Source organism: Oncorhynchus gorbuscha, linkage group LG07 (assembly GCF_021184085.1).
Source record: "Oncorhynchus gorbuscha isolate QuinsamMale2020 ecotype Even-year linkage group LG07, OgorEven_v1.0, whole genome shotgun sequence".
Lineage (NCBI taxonomy): Eukaryota > Metazoa > Chordata > Actinopteri > Salmoniformes > Salmonidae > Oncorhynchus > Oncorhynchus gorbuscha.
The window spans coordinates 59,740,262-59,757,498 of NC_060179.1; the positions used below are offsets into that span (position 1 = coordinate 59,740,262).

At 42.0% G+C, this 17,237-nt stretch overlaps 1 protein-coding gene across 1 annotated transcript; it reads left to right on the forward strand.

Annotated features, from left to right (window-relative positions):
- The first annotated feature begins 3,149 nt into the window (after positions 1-3,149).
- gsg1l2b (gsg1-like 2b) lies at positions 3,150-13,259 on the forward strand. The gene is made up of 5 exons (XM_046355233.1): positions 3,150-3,603; positions 5,187-5,234; positions 7,938-8,090; positions 11,892-12,003; positions 12,551-13,259. Exons 1-5 carry the CDS (start codon positions 3,300-3,302, stop codon positions 12,891-12,893), a joined length of 960 nt encoding a protein of 319 aa, XP_046211189.1. The 5' UTR covers positions 3,150-3,299; the 3' UTR covers positions 12,894-13,259.
- Positions 13,260-17,237: the final 3,978 nt, after the last annotated feature.

The window sequence follows — 17,237 nt, forward strand, 5'->3', positions numbered from 1 at the left end:
GCCTCCAGTATTTATGCTGCAGTAGTTTATGTGTCGGGGGCTAGGGTCAGTTTGTTTATCTGAAGTACTTCTCCTGTCCTATTCGGTGTCCTGTGTGAATCTAAGTGTGCGTTCTCTAATTCTCTCCTTCTCTCTTTCTTTCTCTCTCTCGGAGGACCTGAGCCCTAGGACCATGCCCCAGGACTACCTGACATGATGACTCCTTGCTGTCCCCAGTCCACCTGGCCATGCTGCTGCTCCAGTTTCAACTGGCCTGGGCCCTATGATCATGTCCCAGGACTACCTGACATGAGGACTCCTTGCTGTCCCCAGTCCACCTGGCCATGCTCCTGCTCCAGTTTCAACTGTTCTGCCTTACTATTATTCAACCATGCTGGTCATTTATGAACATTTGAACATCTTGGCCACGTTCTGTTATAATCTCCACCCGGCACAGCCAGAAGAGGACTGGCCACCCCACATATGCTCTCTCTAATTATCTCTTTCTTTCTCTCGGAGGACCTGAGCCCTAGGACCGTGCCCCAGGACTACCGGACAAGATGGCTCCTTGCTGTCCCCAGTCCACCTGACTGTGCTGCTGCTCCAGTTTCAACTGTTCTGCCTTATTATTATTTGACCATGCTGGTCATTTATGAACATTTGAACATCTTGGTCATGTTCTGTTATAATCTCTACCCGGCACAGCCAGAAGAGGACTGGCCACCCCACATAGCCCGGTTCCTCTCTAGGTTTCTTCCTAGGTTTTGGCCTTTCTAGGGAGTTTTTCCTAGCCACCGTGCTTTTACACCTGCATTGTTTGCTGTTTGGGGTTTTAGGCTGGGTTTCTGTACAGCACTTTGAGATATCAGCTGATGTACGAAGGGCTATATAAATAAATTTGATTTCATTTGATTTGACACCTGCTACGCTGACGAGGTAACATTATAGACACTGCCATAGACACCTGCTACGCTGACGAGGTAACATTGTAGACACTACCATTGATACCTGCTATGCTGACGAGGTAACATTATAATCATGACCAAATAAATGCCTGCTATGCTAATGAGCTAACATTATAAATGCTACCCTATAAATACCGGCTATGCTGTTGCGGTAACCACCTTATACTGTACATACCTGCTATGCTGATGAGTGAGATAGGAAGCGATGTGAATTACGTAAGAGACATTACTGTGCAGCTGTATTCATCGACCTGGCCAAGGCTTCGACTCTGTCAATCACCACATTCTTATTGGCAGACTCAACAGCCTTGGTTTCTCAAATGATTGCCTCGCCTGGTTCACCAACTACTTCTCTGATAGAGCTCAGTGTGTCAAATCGGAGGGCCTGTTTTCCGGACCTCTGGCAGCCTCTATGGGGGTGCTACAAGGTTCAATTCTCGGGCCGACTCTCTTCTCTGTATACATCAATGATGTCACTCTTGCTGCTGGTGATTCTCTAATCCACCTCTATGCAGACGACACCATTCTCTATACTTCTGGCCCTTCTTTGGACAAGGTGTTAACCAACCTCCAGACCTTCGATGCCATACAACTCTCCTTCCGTGGCCTCCAACTGCTCTTAAAAGCAAATAAAACTAAATGCATGCTATTCAACTAATCATTGCCCTCCCCTGCCCGCCCATCCAGCATCACTACTCTGGACGGCTCTGACTTAGAATACGTGGATAACTACAAATACCTAGGTGTCTGGCTAGACTGTAAACTCTCCTTCCAGACTCACATTAAATATCTCCAATCACAGTAAGTATCTCCAATCAAAAATTAAATCTAGAATCGGCTTCCTATTTTGCAACAAAGCTTCCTTCACTCATACTGCCAAACATACCCTCGTAAAACTGACCATCCTACAGATCCTTGACTTCGGCGATGTCATCTATAAAATAGCCTCCAACACTCTACTCAGCAAACTAGATGTAGTCTATCACAGTGCCATCCGTTTTGTCACCAAAGCCCCATATACTACCCACCACTGCGACCTGTACGCTCTCGTTGGCTGGCCCTCGCTTCATACTCGTAGCCAAACCCCCTGGCTACATGTTATCTACAAGTCTCTGATAGGTAAAGCCCCGCCCTATCTCAGCTCGCTGGTCACCATAGCAGCACCCACTCATAGCACGCTCTCCAGCAGGTATATCTCACTGGTCACCCCCAAAGCCAATTCCTCCTTTGGTCGCCTTTCCTTCCAGTTCTCTGCTGCCACTGACTGGAACGAACTACAAAAATCACTGAAGCTGGAGATTCCCACCTCCCTCACTAGCTTTAAGAACCAGCTGTCAGAGCAGCTCACAGATCACTGCACCTGTTCATAGCCCATCTGTATATAGCCCATCTATCTACCTCATTCCCATACTGTATTTATTTATTTTGCTCTTTTTGCACCACAGTATCTCTACTTGCACATCCATCTTTTGCACATCTACCATTCCAGTATTTAATTGCCATATTGTAATTACTTCGCCACCATGGCCTATTTATTGCCTTAACTCCCTTATTTGACCTTATTTGCACTCACTGTATATAGACTTTGTTTTCTTTTTTCTACTGTATTATTGACTGTATGTTTTGTTCATTCCATGTGTAACTCTGTGTTGCTGTATGTGTCGAACTGCTATGCTTTATCTTGGCCAGGTTGCAGTTGCAAATGAGAACTCGTTCTCAACTAGCTTACCTGGTTAAATAAAGGTGAAATTAAAGATTAAAAAGGTGTTCGTTCACTAGATGAATAAAAAGTGAAGAGCCAGTTATCGAACTTTGTAAACTACATTACGCTACTCAACTACATTACACTACTCATTGAATGGCCTTTCGTGTGTGTGTGTGTGTGTGTGTGTGTGTGTGTGTGTGTGTGTGTGTGTGTGTGTGTGTGTGTGTGTGTGTGTGTGTGTGTGTGTGTGTGTGTGTGTGTGTGTGTGTGTGTGTGTGTGTGTGTGTGTGTGTGTGTGTGTGTGTGTGTGTGTGTGTGTGTGTGCACGTGGTTGACTGCACAGACGGACTCAACTAGGATACAGAAGGACAGGTAGGAGCTGGCAACCTTCCCCCCTTCAACAGAGGAGGAGAGACAGGGAGAGATACACTAGAAAGGAGGGGGAGGATGGGTAGCTACAACGTGAGAGTATCAGACTCTCAAAAGAGCATATCTGAGGATTGGCTCCACATGTTGGAGTATCGCGCAGCTGTAATTGCCCGTTGATATATTATCGGAAAGCCGGATAACTGGAGGAGGATTTGAGGAGAAGTCGGCAAATATTGTGTTGACGTTGGGGTTAAGTGCGTCTCCCATTCCCGTTTGCCATTATGGGAGGGATGGATCGGCAGCGGAGGGTATCCCTGGCTCTTACCTTGAACTTCCTCGCGCTGATTCTAGCCGTGTCTGCGTTGACAACCAGCTACTGGTGCGAGGGGACACGGAAAGTTGCAAAACCTTTCTGTACCGGACCGGTCACCACGAAACAGTCGTTCTGTATCAGGTTCAACAGCTCGAACATCAACGACAGCAGACTGGTCCAGTACATCTGGGAGTCCGGCGAGGACAAGTACATTATGAGGAAGTTCCACACCGGGATCTGGTTTTCGTGCGAGGAGAACGTCAATATGACAGGTAAGAAAGAGATGGTGCTTTCACTTCAACTGGAAACTCAACTGGTAAAAAACAAGGTCAAATCATAACGTCAGTGATCTTCACTTCCAACTTGGAATTCCGAGTTGGATGACCGGTCAAAATAAAAATAAAATCCAGTTGGATCTAGTTCCCCCCCCCCCCCCCCCCCCCCAGTTTCCAGTTGTCTTGAACCAGGTAAGAGAAGCTAAGAGAATATAACTTTTTCGCACGCCGCGATGTGACCCACCTGCACGCATGTATAGACATGAAGGAAATAGTTAGTTTTAAAATGGAAGGTTATAATTGGGTTCCCAGAATCATGGACTATGCAAATATGTAGGCTATGCCTATGTATTTGTTATTGTCTTTTGAGATAAATTAAATGTCCATAGTTGTTATGTGAGCTGTATTAGGTAATATGTTTTTCATTTGACTGTTTACTTTAAAGTTTAAATCTGAAATCCAAAAAATAATGTTTTGTTAAATAGCAGAGGGATGGGGTTGTGGTTGGCGAAATTTAACCACTCTCAAATTCATAGACAGAGCTATGGAAGCAAGGGCTGACCATCCATGATATCAACAACATGTTTCGAGGATGTTTGTTTACATTTAAAATACAAACGTTGGAGTAAATAAAATCTGTTTATAATTTGGGTTCTGATTGGGTACGAAAGTTGAGCTAAACTCATGAGGCATGTTTAAATTATATATTTTTTCAAGAATCAATGGGTAGGCCTATATTTTTTTTAATGAAACAATCGCAGCTTGGTTAATTGATGTCCACCACAGTGACATAGCTGCGTGCATTGCATGTGAAGTGTTTTTGTAGCTATTGATAGAATTAGTGTCCATCTCTGAAATTACCCGTTCCTTCAAAAATATTGGATAGCCTAAGTGAAAGATTTACCTTCAACGAGAGCAAGAATGTCAAGCGTGAGAAATCACATCGACAGTTGTAACATATACATATTTTAGAACGGATAGCTGTTGCTGACCGGTCATCGGATTTAAAAAATATATATATTTTTTTTAACTAGGCAAGTCAGTTAAGAACAAAATCGTGTTTACAATGACGGCCTACACCGGCCTAACGCGGACAACGCTGGGCCAATTGTGCGCCGCCCTATGGGACTCCCAATCACGACCAGTTGTGTTGCCTCGAATTGAACCAGGGTGTCTGTAGTGACGCCTCTAGCGCCACTTTGATTTATGGCAGAAATACCCATTATGGCAGAAATACTGATACATTCTGAACAGAATGGATCAAATAGCCTACTGATTTTTACCGTCTCGTAAATATGCCATAAAATAGTCTGCACGACAGTGTGGGAATAGGACGGAAATTCGATATGTTTGGTGTCAATCTTGTGTCACTGGGGTGGCCAACACTCATCTCGAAGAGCTGCTGGGTATGCTACGAATGCAGGCCTTTTCACACCTGAAAAATGTCCTGCAGAGTAGTAGAATCAGGTGTGTTTCAACAGGGATGGTACAAAAGACTGCACGGGTTTAGCCACCTTCGAAATATGATGACTGAGTGTTTGACTGTATTGTTTTTGATTGTGTGGGATATTCTATTTCAGGTGAAATCTGCAGAAGTTTCATTTATGTCACACCCTCACATGAAAGAGGTAGGTTTTGTGTAGTAACATGTTATTACATTGTAATTTATGTGTTATTAACACAATTTGCTATGCATCTGTGAATGGCTAAATTGGTGTTGTATTTTGATCAAGATTCAAGTCATCTCTTTTATAACAGGAATTGCAAGTGCAGCTCAAAAGGTGAAAATTGAACCCAGTCACTTAATAATCATGGAGTAGGTTCACATGCAGGGCTCAACTGAGATGTAAGTTATCCTAAGGCTTATTTGGATATGTCAATTGAAAAGTGCATACCTAACAGCATTTAAAGAAGAGTAGAAACACTGCGTTGTCCTGGGGAGCTACTGGGATTGCAGGCTTTTGTTCCTGCCCAGCATTAACACACCTGAGAAGCAGTTGATCAGTATTATCTGGTGTGTTATCCATGCTGTAGTTACTCATTCAAATTCAGAAGTTTGGAGGATGAGAGGATGGATAGAAAGAGAGAGGATGAATAGATAGCACCTCACTCTGCCAATCAGACATCCATCCTTCATTCTTTTTACCTCCTCCGTGTTGGCACACTAATTCACTACACACAAACACACACAAACATACAACCTGTCCGTGCCTAATTCAGTACCACACGAAAGACTGTTGAATAGCTTCCTAACAGGACAAGACCAGACACACGCACTGTCTGGAATTAAATCTTCCTGTGACACTGACAGAATGAAAGAATGAGAATGACAGACACCCGAAACTGATTGTGGTTTAGTTGTAACTTCACCTGTTCTATTCACCTGTTCAGTCTGAGAGATGTGATTAAACATGTCCAATTGTGAACTCAATTGAGTCCAATGTCACTGTCTCTGTGCCCAAAATGGGCATTATTATGACTTACTTCCATAGGGCCCTTGTTGGTTTCACGATTTGATTTCATCCAATAAGTCCATACCTTTCTGTGTGCTTTTGTGATGGAGGATATGTTGGTTAGGGAATTGCAGTTATTGAAATAGCTAAAGGGATACTCTCAGCTAGACAAACAAACAAAAAACGAAATGTGAAAGAGACACATATGTGAGATCCATTTGCATAAATCACAGACTACCTTCAATCTTTTTAATATGCATCTTGATCCTGCCGTGAAATTTAAATGAACACCTTTGATTAATATTATTGAAATCCCATGACGACCCCAGGAAAAGTAGCCTCTGCTTTTGCAGTGGCTGATGGGGATCCTAATAAATACCAATACCATTGAAGAATTTGGACAGAACAAGTAAAAATGATTGCCCTTTCACTGAGAGAAGAATAGATAAAATTATTAACCGAGTTCTAGGCCTACTTTTAACTTAAAAATTGTAACTGTGGTTGGAAGCACTTAACATTCTACAGGTCTTATAGCAATGTAGCTAACAGTGTTATAATCTATGTAATTACACTGTAATTGGTTAGTAATAACATGGATTTATTATTTATTATAAGTTGCCCCTTATTACTATATGACTACACAGTAATATAACTGTAGTAACAACATAGTAACAGCATAGTAGTTACATAGGTATTGCTCAAATCAATCAAATAAAATTTATTTGTCACATGCTTCATTAACAGCAGGCTAACTTACAGTACTTATGGTGTTGGAGTTATGCATGGCCATGCAGTCGTGGGTGAACAGGGAGTACAGGAGGGGAGTAAACAAACACCCCTGAGCGGCACCCGTGTTGGTGGTCAGCGTGACATATGTGTTTTTGCCATTCTACCACCTAGGCAGCCCGTCAGGAAGTCCAGGATCCAGTTGCAGAGGGAGGTGTTCAGTCCCAGGGTCTTGAGCTTGGAGGGGACTATGGTGTTGAATGCTGAGCTGTAGTCAATGAACAGCATTCTTACATAGGTATTCCTTTAGTCCAGGTGGGTGATGGCAGTGTAGCGTGCAATAGAGATTGTGTCATCTGTGCATTTGTTGGGGCAGTATGCAAATTGGAGTCAGTCCAGGGTGTCTGGGATGATGGTGTTGATTGGCGTTCTTGGGCAGGGTGGTCTGCTTGAAACAAGTTGTTATTACAGACCAGGCCAGGGATAGGTTGAAATTGTCAGTGAATGCTCTGGTCAGCGCATGCTCTGAGTATGCGTCCTGTTATTCTGTCTGGCCCCGCGACCTTACGAATGTTAACCTGTTTAAAGATCTTACTCACATCAGCTATGAAGAGCGAGATCACACAGTCGTCCGGAACAGCTGGTGCTCTCATGCATGGTTCAGTGTTGCTTGCCTCAAAGCAAGCATAGAAGGCATTTAGCTCGACTGGTCGGCTTGCATCGCTGGGCATAGTAATACCTATGTAACTACCATTTGTAACTATGTTGTTACTACTATGTAGTTACATAGTAATATGGGCAACTTAATGTTAAGTTTTACCCTGGTCATATCAAGGATCATTCACCCACCATCCGCAGCCCATATCAAGGATCATTCACCCACCATCCATAGCCCAGGCAGTGTGTGTGTGTGTGTGTGTGTGTGTGTGTGTGTGTGTGTGTGTGTGTGTGTGTGTGTGTGTGTGTGTGTGTGTGTGTGTGTGTGTGTGTGTGTGTGTGTGTGTGTGTGTGTGTGGTGTGTGGCGTGTGTGTCTGTCTTAGAAGGATGCATCTTCTCTGTGACAGTGAAGGTTAATGATATGGGTGAAGGGGTCACTTGTCCAACTCCCTCACCTAACTCCCCCACCCTTTTGCAATCCCCCCCCCCCGTAGGAGTGCTGTGGCTGTGTATCGTGTCAGAATGTCTGTATATTCTCCTCCTGGCCACCGGAGGCATCCTCATGTCCATAGAGGCGTGTCACTTAGGAAACGTCATCGACGGCCTCAAACTCAACGCCTTCGCTGCCATATTCACTGTCCTGTCAGGTAACAACACACTTAACATGCTTTTTTTATTTTTTTACGTCTGCATGTGCTTCTTCCTATTGAGTCGGTCCCTTTTCTCCTCTCCCCACTGTTTTCAGTTAGGGTTAGAACAATGGTTTGTTTGTTAGTTTGCGTCTCAACCTTTTGTTCCTGACTGGGACAATAGAAACCCTGCAGATCAACACGGTCTTCACACTGACAGCTTTCGGCAGCTAAAACAGCTCACTGCTATCTATGGGGCTGCAGACTGGGCTACTCTTCCTATGAGGCTGTTTCCACCCAAAGAGCATTTGTCTTTTTCAGACAGCTGGTCTAGTTTTGTCTGGATTAGTATTGATCTGGTCCTAGTGGATGGATGTTGGCTATTAGAGGAACACTTGCCTTCTGCAGACACAAGACTTCAGTGTTCTGTTGGATAAGTGATGGTCTAGAGTAGACTCTGGAACCATGGCGCTGGTTTGCCTGCTCCTGGTCTATACTCAAACACTCGTCAATCCAGGAGTAGGCTTAATCTGGATCCGGGAAACCAGACGATAATGTCTGAGTCGATGTTAGCTATCCTATCTGTCATCCAAACCTCAGTCTTGCATCCAGGTCATTTGTGATCGTTTGGTTTGCAGAAAAGGACCAAGAGTGAATAATGAAATGGCAGGAAACTCTTTATTTTCCCTTTAATGGCCACCTCAAATCAACCACTGATTTAACATACATTTCAAAACACAATTAAATTGTTCGCAAAAAAAACAGTCTCGTCACAGGGGAGTTATCCTGTCCTGCTTACAAACAACAAATGTAATCAATAAAAGGGTTTACTGTTGTTCCGGTTTTTAATGTGTTAATATAGTTTAAAGAGGGGCTTACACAGTTTACCTAGCTCAGCATCTTGTTGTAATGATTTCCAGAAGAATGCTAGAGGCCAGATAAACCATTATTACACTTTTTTTATAATGGGGGTGTTTGGAGAATGAATGGGGGATACCTAGTCAGTTGTACAATTGAATGCATCTTCCGCATTTAGCCCAACTCCTCTGAATCAGAGAGGTGCGGGGGGCTGCCTTAATCCACATTATCGGCGCCCGAGGAACAGTGGGTTAACTGCCTTGCTCAACAGATTTTTACCTTGTCAGCTCAGGGATTCGATCCAGCAACCTTTCGGTTATTGACCAAATGCTCCTTCAGGCTAGACTGGGAGAGAGGGAGTATGGAGGAAGAGAGAGAGGGGGGGTGAAAGGAGATAGAGAGAGTGGGGTATGGGGGGGAGGGAGAGAGAGAAAGAGAGAGGTCTTTTTCTTAGCACAAACAGCCCATATGGGTGATTAACTTTATACTTTACCATTACCAAGAAGAGAACAATTACTCCAAATATTCAGCTTGGTTCACCCACCACTCTGGGAAATAAGCCTAGCTTAGTTTTAGGGAGGAAAAAAAGTTGTGTAAAGTTGTGTACTAGTAGAGGTGCTGCCTGAAGGAAGTTCTGATTGTGATTGACGGAAGACACATTGAGTACATTTACATGCACACTAATAATCAGATATTAAACGGATTTCTGCCAGTAGACCTAGTATGCAATAGTCATGTAAACACTTCCCAGCTAACACATTTGGTTCCTTGGAAGTTGTGAGAACATATGTTTTTGATTTCACATGGGTTGTGCGAACAAAGGCATAAGTTTCCTGACCGGTAAAACTGAACGTTTTTTTAAACGTTCTGAGAACAAAAGTGAAAATTTCAATATGACAAACAATGCTAGCTTATTTTGGGTAAACTTTTTTTAATCATGCTAACACATGTATTTTTTACGGTGACACAGCGTCAATGAGATTCAAACCTATGATCTTCTGTTCTCTAACCATGGAATTAATACACCAGACACAGAGACAGTGACCGAGAGAGAGAGAGACCTCAGGACGCACATTCCCTGGAAACCCATGGAGGGACAGTGGGTAATCCCAGGGAGAAGGATCACTCCAGCCCTGTGCCGCGGATATTAAAAGCTTTAGGCTATATTCTCCATGCCATTGGGGTTGACTGAGTGGGTGGATATGTGGAAAGAATCTTGATCTCTTGATTGGGTGACTGAGCTGTGCTTGGGAGAAAGAGATAAAGATTGGCAGAGAGGTGGTTGCCAGCTCATTTCCCGCCAGATTTTTCCCATCGGACCCAGGATTCAAACTGCCAACCCTTTGGTTGCTGGCTTGCCTCTTTAACCGTTAGGCTACATGCCACTGTTTATTAACAATGATTGGCAGAGTGACTGGAGGTTTTGGCAGAGAGAGGGAAAGAGAGCAGAATTACAATTGCATGACTCCAAATTAGCCAACAGGCCAGTTTAGTGGTCATTCTGCCAATCCCATACACTGGCACAACTCTTCTCTGCTTAACCAAGTGCTCTCATCCAGTGGTTTCTAACTCTGGTCCAGGAGAGCTGCTACAGGGGCAGTAAGGTTTTGTTCCAGCCCAGCACTAACACACATGATTCAACTATCAACTCATCATCAAGGACTTTAGGATGAGGATTAGTGTAGTTGAATCTGGTGTTTGTGCTGGGATGGAAGAAATGTCTGCACACCCTGTAGCGCTCAAGGACTACAGTAGGTTCCATTATAGCTCAACATTGTCTCCCTGTGGTGAACACTGGAACTGCACACACTTCTTTATAACGCTCTATTCTACAGCGCTGGACTAGTTTACACTTTTCCCAATCGTGTTCAAGGTATTTTGGGGTCTGTGCTCAAACGTATCTATAGCAAAACAGCAATGATTAAATGCTTAAATACATTTACATAACTTCTGATAATATTCTTGCCTTTTTACCTTGCTGGCAGGTCTTAGACCATCTTCTGCTAAACGTTAAATACAAATGTCATCAGTGAATACCGTTTTCACTGAGTATATACACATTGTTTTCATCAGAAGAGAAATGTGTGCCGCTGTCTTCACCATATCCAGCAATCAGTAAATACTACTACACACAATTCTACATCACCCCATCATGTTCACACCGTGTACAATATAGAGAAATATCTAGGCAATGGGGACTGTCCAAAAAAAATGGTTTTAATTACTGCAGATATTCAGAGAATAGGATTTGGGTTACTCCTATGGCGTCATCGCCAATGTTGTGACCTTCCATTTTAGAGCTTTGCTTTGGTGTGGATTGAGGCCTATACTGTACATTCATATCAGATATGTTCCTCCATTTGTATTCACCGTTCCTTATTTCTATTGTGGATTGTGTTTCTGTGTGCCAATGAAAAGGCTACAAAACTGTGGGGAAACCAGCCTACGTATTGAATACACGAATTTGGATTGTGGCGATACTGATGAACGAATCCTGCACACAGTGTGCTTTTTATTTATTTTTTTAATCAGGAATAACATTTGATTTGATCTGTATTAAATTGTTTGGTGAAATATGCATGAAAGGAGAGTAATTTCCCATAATTCTGCAGCATTGATAGATGTACTCCCAATTTTGATCATCGTGATTTAGTGACTGCAAAGAATATGTATTGATCTACTGGAACTTTCTGTTTTGTCTGCTTGGACTCAAGAGACAAGTATGGTTGCGTTTATATCTTTTTGCAGACAGTCGTGTTCTGTTTATGAATATATTAGCGATTTTTACATTATAATGTAGTTTAGATGAATGTATTTATGTTTTGAGAAGGCAAGTCCATTTTGAAAACGCATTTACAGAGTTCTGTGTCTTGTGGACTCTGTTTTGAAAATCGACAACATTGCTCCAAGAAATGCATGTATGCGATTGAGATGCTGTTGTTTTTTTACATGACTTTCCAGGTCTACTCGGCATGGTGGCCCACATGATGTTCACTACAGCCTTCCAGCTGACAGTCAGTGTGGGGCCAGAGGACTGGAAGCCTCAGACATGGGACTACAGCTGGTCATACATGTAAGCACACAGAGAGAAAGGTCTTTAAATCACTTGAAAAAATGTCATTTGGGGTTTTTGATTTTTATTTAATCTCCCTCTCTACCAGTCCACTTCTACACACCTGCCAATAAAGATGTGGATTTGACGTATAAATGTTTATCTGTTCATCTCCTTATTATTATTCTCTCTCTCTCTCTCTCTCTCTCTCTCTCTCTCTCTCTCTCTCTCTCTCTCTCTCTCTCTCTCTCTCTCTCTCTCTCTCTCTCTCTCTCTCTCTCTCTCTCTCTCTCTCTCTCTCTCTCTCTCTCTCTCTCTCTCTCTCTCTTCTCTCTCTTCTCTCTCTCTCTCTCTCTCTCTCTCTCTCTCTCTCTCTCTCTCTCTCTCTCTCTCTCTCTCTCTCTCTCTCTCTCTCTCTCTCTCTCTCTCTCTCTCTCTCTCTCTCTCTCTCTCTCTCTCTCTCTCTCTCTCACTGTCTCCCCCTCTCTCTCTCTCCCCTCTCTCTCTCTCTCCCCCTCTCTCCCCCTCCCCCCCCCCTCTCTCTCTCTCTCTCTCTCTCTCTCTCTAGCCTGGCGTGGAGCTCGTTCACAGCTTGCATGGCCTCCTCAGTAACCATCATCAACCGCTACACCAAGACCATCCTGGAATTCAAACACAAGCGCAGAAACATCGAGAAGAACCTGAAGATCAAGCAGAAGCTTCTGGAGCTGGACTCTGGACCAGGGGTTGGGGTGGGACACGTTGGACATGTGGAACAGGTGTGGGACATGTACATCAGCTCAGTACCCAGCTCAGGCTGCACAGCAGAGGAATTGCTGGACTTGTCCAGTAATGGAAGGAAGCTGTCCAATGCTTCAGTGTTTCTGGACCTGAATGACCTGCCGGATCCACAAAGAGAGGAGTACTGCTGAGGAGGGAACTATAGGAGACACGCACAAGTACGCATATACACACAAACAAAAACACATACACACAAATTACTGCCACCCAATTTACAAACCAAATAGCAACTGTGACTTCGTGTTAGAGGAAATCCAACTCCAAGTTTCCCTGATATTCCAAGCCGAGGTAGAGATGGGTTGAGGATGAGAGAAATGGATAGCAGAGGATGCACTAATAAATGGTAGAAATGGAAAGGCAGAGAGAAGAAATGGATAGAGGAGAGATGGATAAAGGATGATTTCAGGAAAAAAATATATAAGTGTGTGTGTGTGTGTGTGTGTGTGTGTGTGTGTGTGTGTGTGTGTGTGTGTGTGTGTGTGTGTGTGTGTGTGTGTGTGTGTGTGTGTGTGTGTGTGTGTGTGTGTGTGTGTGTGTGTGTGTGTGTGTGTGTGTGTGTGTGTGTGTGTGTATATATGTATATATGTAGTGCCTTCAGAAAGTATTCATACCCCTTGACTTTTTGCTTTACAGCCGGAATACTTTTTTTTCAACCATCTACACACAATACCCCATAATGACAAAGTAAAAACATGTATTAAGAAATGTTTGCAAATGAATTGAAAATGAAATACAGAAATATCTCATTTACGTAAGTATTTATACCCCTGAGTCAATATTTTGTAGGATTACAGCTGTGATTCTTTCTGGGTAGGTCTCTAAGCGCTTTCAATACCTGGATTGGGATAAATGTGGCAATTTATTATTGTTAAAATTCTTCAAGCTCTGTCAAATTGGTTGTTGATCATTGCTATACAACCATTTTGATGTCTTGCCATCGAGTTTCAAGTAGATTTAAGTCAAAACTGTAACTCGGCCACTCAGGAACATTCACTGTACTCTTGGTAAACAACTCCAGTGTAGATTTGGCCTTGTGTTTAGGTTATTGTCTTGCTGAAAGGTGAATTCATCTCCCACTATCTGGAGTTGAGCAGACTGAACCAGCTTTTCCTCTAGGATTTTGCCTGTGCTTAGCTCCAGTCAGTTTCTTTTTTATACAGAAAAACTCCCCAGTCCTTAACGATTACAAGCATGCCCATAACATGAAGCAGCCACCACTATGCTTGAAAATATGAAGAGTGGTACTCAGTAATGTGTTGTATTGGATTTGCCCCAAACATAACACTTTGTATTTAGGATAAAAAGTTAATTGCTTTAGTGCCTTGTTGCAAACAGGATGCATGTTTTGGAATGTTTGTATTCTGTACAGACTTCCTTCTTTTCACTCTGTCAATTAGGTTAATATTGTGGAGTAACTACAATGTTGTTGATCCATGCTAAGTTTTCTCCTATCACAGCCATTAAACTCTGTAACTGTTTTAAAGTCACCATTGGCCTCATGGTGAAATCCCTGAGTGGTTTCCTTCCTCTCCGGAAACTGAGATAGGAAGGATACCTGTATCTTAGTAGTGACTGGTAATTAATAACTTCACCATGCTCAAAGAGATATTCAATTTTACCCATCTACCAATAGGTGCCCTTCTTTGCCAGGCATTGGAAAACCTCCCTGGTCTTTGCGGTTGAATCTGTGTTTGAAATTCCCTGCTCGACTCAGGGACCTAAAATATAGTTCATTGTATGTGTGGGGTACAGAGATGTGGTAGTCATTAAAAAAATGATGATAAACACTATTATTGCATGCGGTGAGTCCATGCAACTTATTATGTGACTTATTAAGCACATGTTTACTTATTTAGGCTTTCCATAATGAAAGGGAATGTATGCACACATGACTGTAAGTCGCTTTGGATAAAAGCGTCTGCTAAATGGCATATATTATATTTATTATTATTATAAATTCAGCTCTAAGTCAATGGGTGTGAATACTTTCTGAAGGCACTATATATACAGTATGTATATATGTGGATAGAGACATAGGGGATGATAAAGAGTAGAAATAGATAAAGGATGAGGTAGAGAGAATTCCCAGGCCATGCTGAGTGCCTTTGATTCCAGTTCCTGTCTTGTGATCCACTTCAAACAGCATGCAGAGCACTGAGTGGGAGACTGTTACAAAGTTACAAAGGCCAACTTCTATTCCTATTGTTCTCGCTCTAATGAGACACGGGAGATTCCAGTATGTAGATGTGCAAACAGCCAAAACTCAGCCATTATTATTTCCTGCTCTTTCTTTCCGTGTGCAGATAGATGTATTGCTTTGTTTTTGCTGATTCCTAGGAAATGAAAAGATGTACTTGACAATTGTAGTGAAATACCGAAGGCAACAGATAGAGATTCCCCATAAAGGTACACATTATAGACTTGGAAGTTGAATAAACCAGCATCAAATAATTGTATTTCAAAACGGTATTGAAGATAATTATGATTTATACTTTAATAGTCAGTATGACTTACCTACAATGTCTTGAAGTTAATTTGATCATTTATTTCTGTATATAATGTGTATTACGTTTTCTTATTTATTTATGAACATTCAAATACATTTGTTTAATTTCACTGTTGAATTAAGCTACTCTATTAAAGATATTTGACATTTTCCTGCCATGTTGAATTTGTTCTTCCTTGTTCTCAAGGCGGAGATGGTTATGCTCCTTTAGTGTGTGTTGGTGTCATATTTGTAACATATTTGTGTAAAGTGCTATTTTGGTAACTTCATGTGTGTGATTAACTGCAATGATTCATTTAAATTATAGGAATTCTATGTTAAGATGTACAGAATATTATACATTTATATCAAATATATAAGGGCAAATTATGAAGCATTAAATAAAGTACCTTGTTTATTGCCAAATGTAATTGTTTATATTGTTATGTACTAATAAGGTTCAGCGTTGATAACAGAAATAAAATAATACATTTTTATACTAAATCTGTAAGCCTACCTTGTTTAATTGACTGATAACTTTAGCGTAGAAGTCAGACCAAAAATATTCATTTTTATTTGTTTCTTTTAGCGTGTATTTTTCTGAACTGTGTACAGTTAAATTGACAAAGGAATGGTCCGATACATTATGTGAGAAGGACCGTACGGTGTTGGGGATTTGATGATTGGCGAAAGATTGCCAAATGGATATTGCCAAGATATCCATTGCAGGCCAGTGGTTACTCATTTCTGTCACTATGGCGGTCTGCCTTATTGCTGACTGAGCTCAATGGGTCCCACCAGCTTGTAGTCCTCAAAACCAGAAACGAGTTACCGCAGGTCAGTTCGAACATTCCTATGGGGGAAATGAATGGCAAAAGAAAGGGATTTGAATCATGTCCGAGGCTTAGAAGATCTTCTATGTTTTGTTCTATGAGGTAAGTCGCTCTGGATAAGAGCGTCTGCTAAATGACTTAATTGTAAATGTAAATATCAGTCAATTAACATGACCTTTATGAATTATGAAACCTTTATATGCTTCGTGTGCTTGTTTTGATTACATAAATGCTTCCAAATTCACAAAAGTGACATTCGTTGATGAAGATTTTCGCATAGAACGAAACATATAAGATCTGCTAAGCCTGTGTTTACCTCATTTTCGGCTTTTTATCCCCCCCCCCCCCCCCACCCAACAAAAAAAAAACCTGTTTATTTCCCCAAAGGCTTTGACAAATGAGCCATGGCGGGGTTAGTGCCTACAAAAAGACGCAATTATTATTGCTCTCTATTCAGCTCAATTTCTGAAGCTTTGTTCCACTCTCACTCTCTCTCTCACTCTTCATTTTATACACGCAACCACCGCATCTATTACAGTACAATAGTGTTGACAAAAGTACAAAGATACAATGTGACATTTGCTTCAAAATAAGTTTTATTGTCATTTAATGTTTTCAAACTAGTGCAAATACATGCAAATAGGAGACGGGTCCTACAGCAGCCCGTTGGACCCAAAAAGCTTCTGCTGAAGAAAACACCAAATGATACCAAAATACTGGTTTAAAGGTAGACTCAGTGATATGACGTAGATGCAGAAAGTAAACAGCATAGTGGGTCGATTTCCGCAACAAGTAAGAGCATTGAAGCCAAGCCTCAGGGTCAGTAGCTTCAACCCAACATCACACACACACAAACACACACACACACACACACACATACACACACACACACACACAACACACACACACACACACACAAACACATATTTATTTTGTCTCCATATTATGTCTATCTCCAATAAGCTACCAGGGAAAGGGCTAAGAATAGCCCATATTAATATGCAATGCATTCAGAACGCATTCAGACCCCTTGACTTCCACATTGTGTTATGTTACATCATTGCATAGTTTTTTCCCCTCGTCTACACACAATACCCCATAATGACGAAGCAAAAACAAGGTTTAAGAAAAAAACAAAACCTGAAATGTCACATTTA

Bases quoted from the DNA above. Each gene is read 5' to 3' on its own strand.
- gsg1l2b (XM_046355233.1), top strand. From the start codon at position 3,300: ATGGGAGGGATGGATCGGCAGCGGAGGGTATCCCTGGCTCTTACCTTG. The intron at 5,235-7,937 runs GTAGGTTTTGTG...CCCCCCCCGTAG, and splicing joins CACACCCTCACATGAAAGAG to GAGTGCTGTGGCTGTGTATC. The intron at 8,091-11,891 runs GTAACAACACAC...ATGACTTTCCAG, and splicing joins CATATTCACTGTCCTGTCAG to GTCTACTCGGCATGGTGGCC.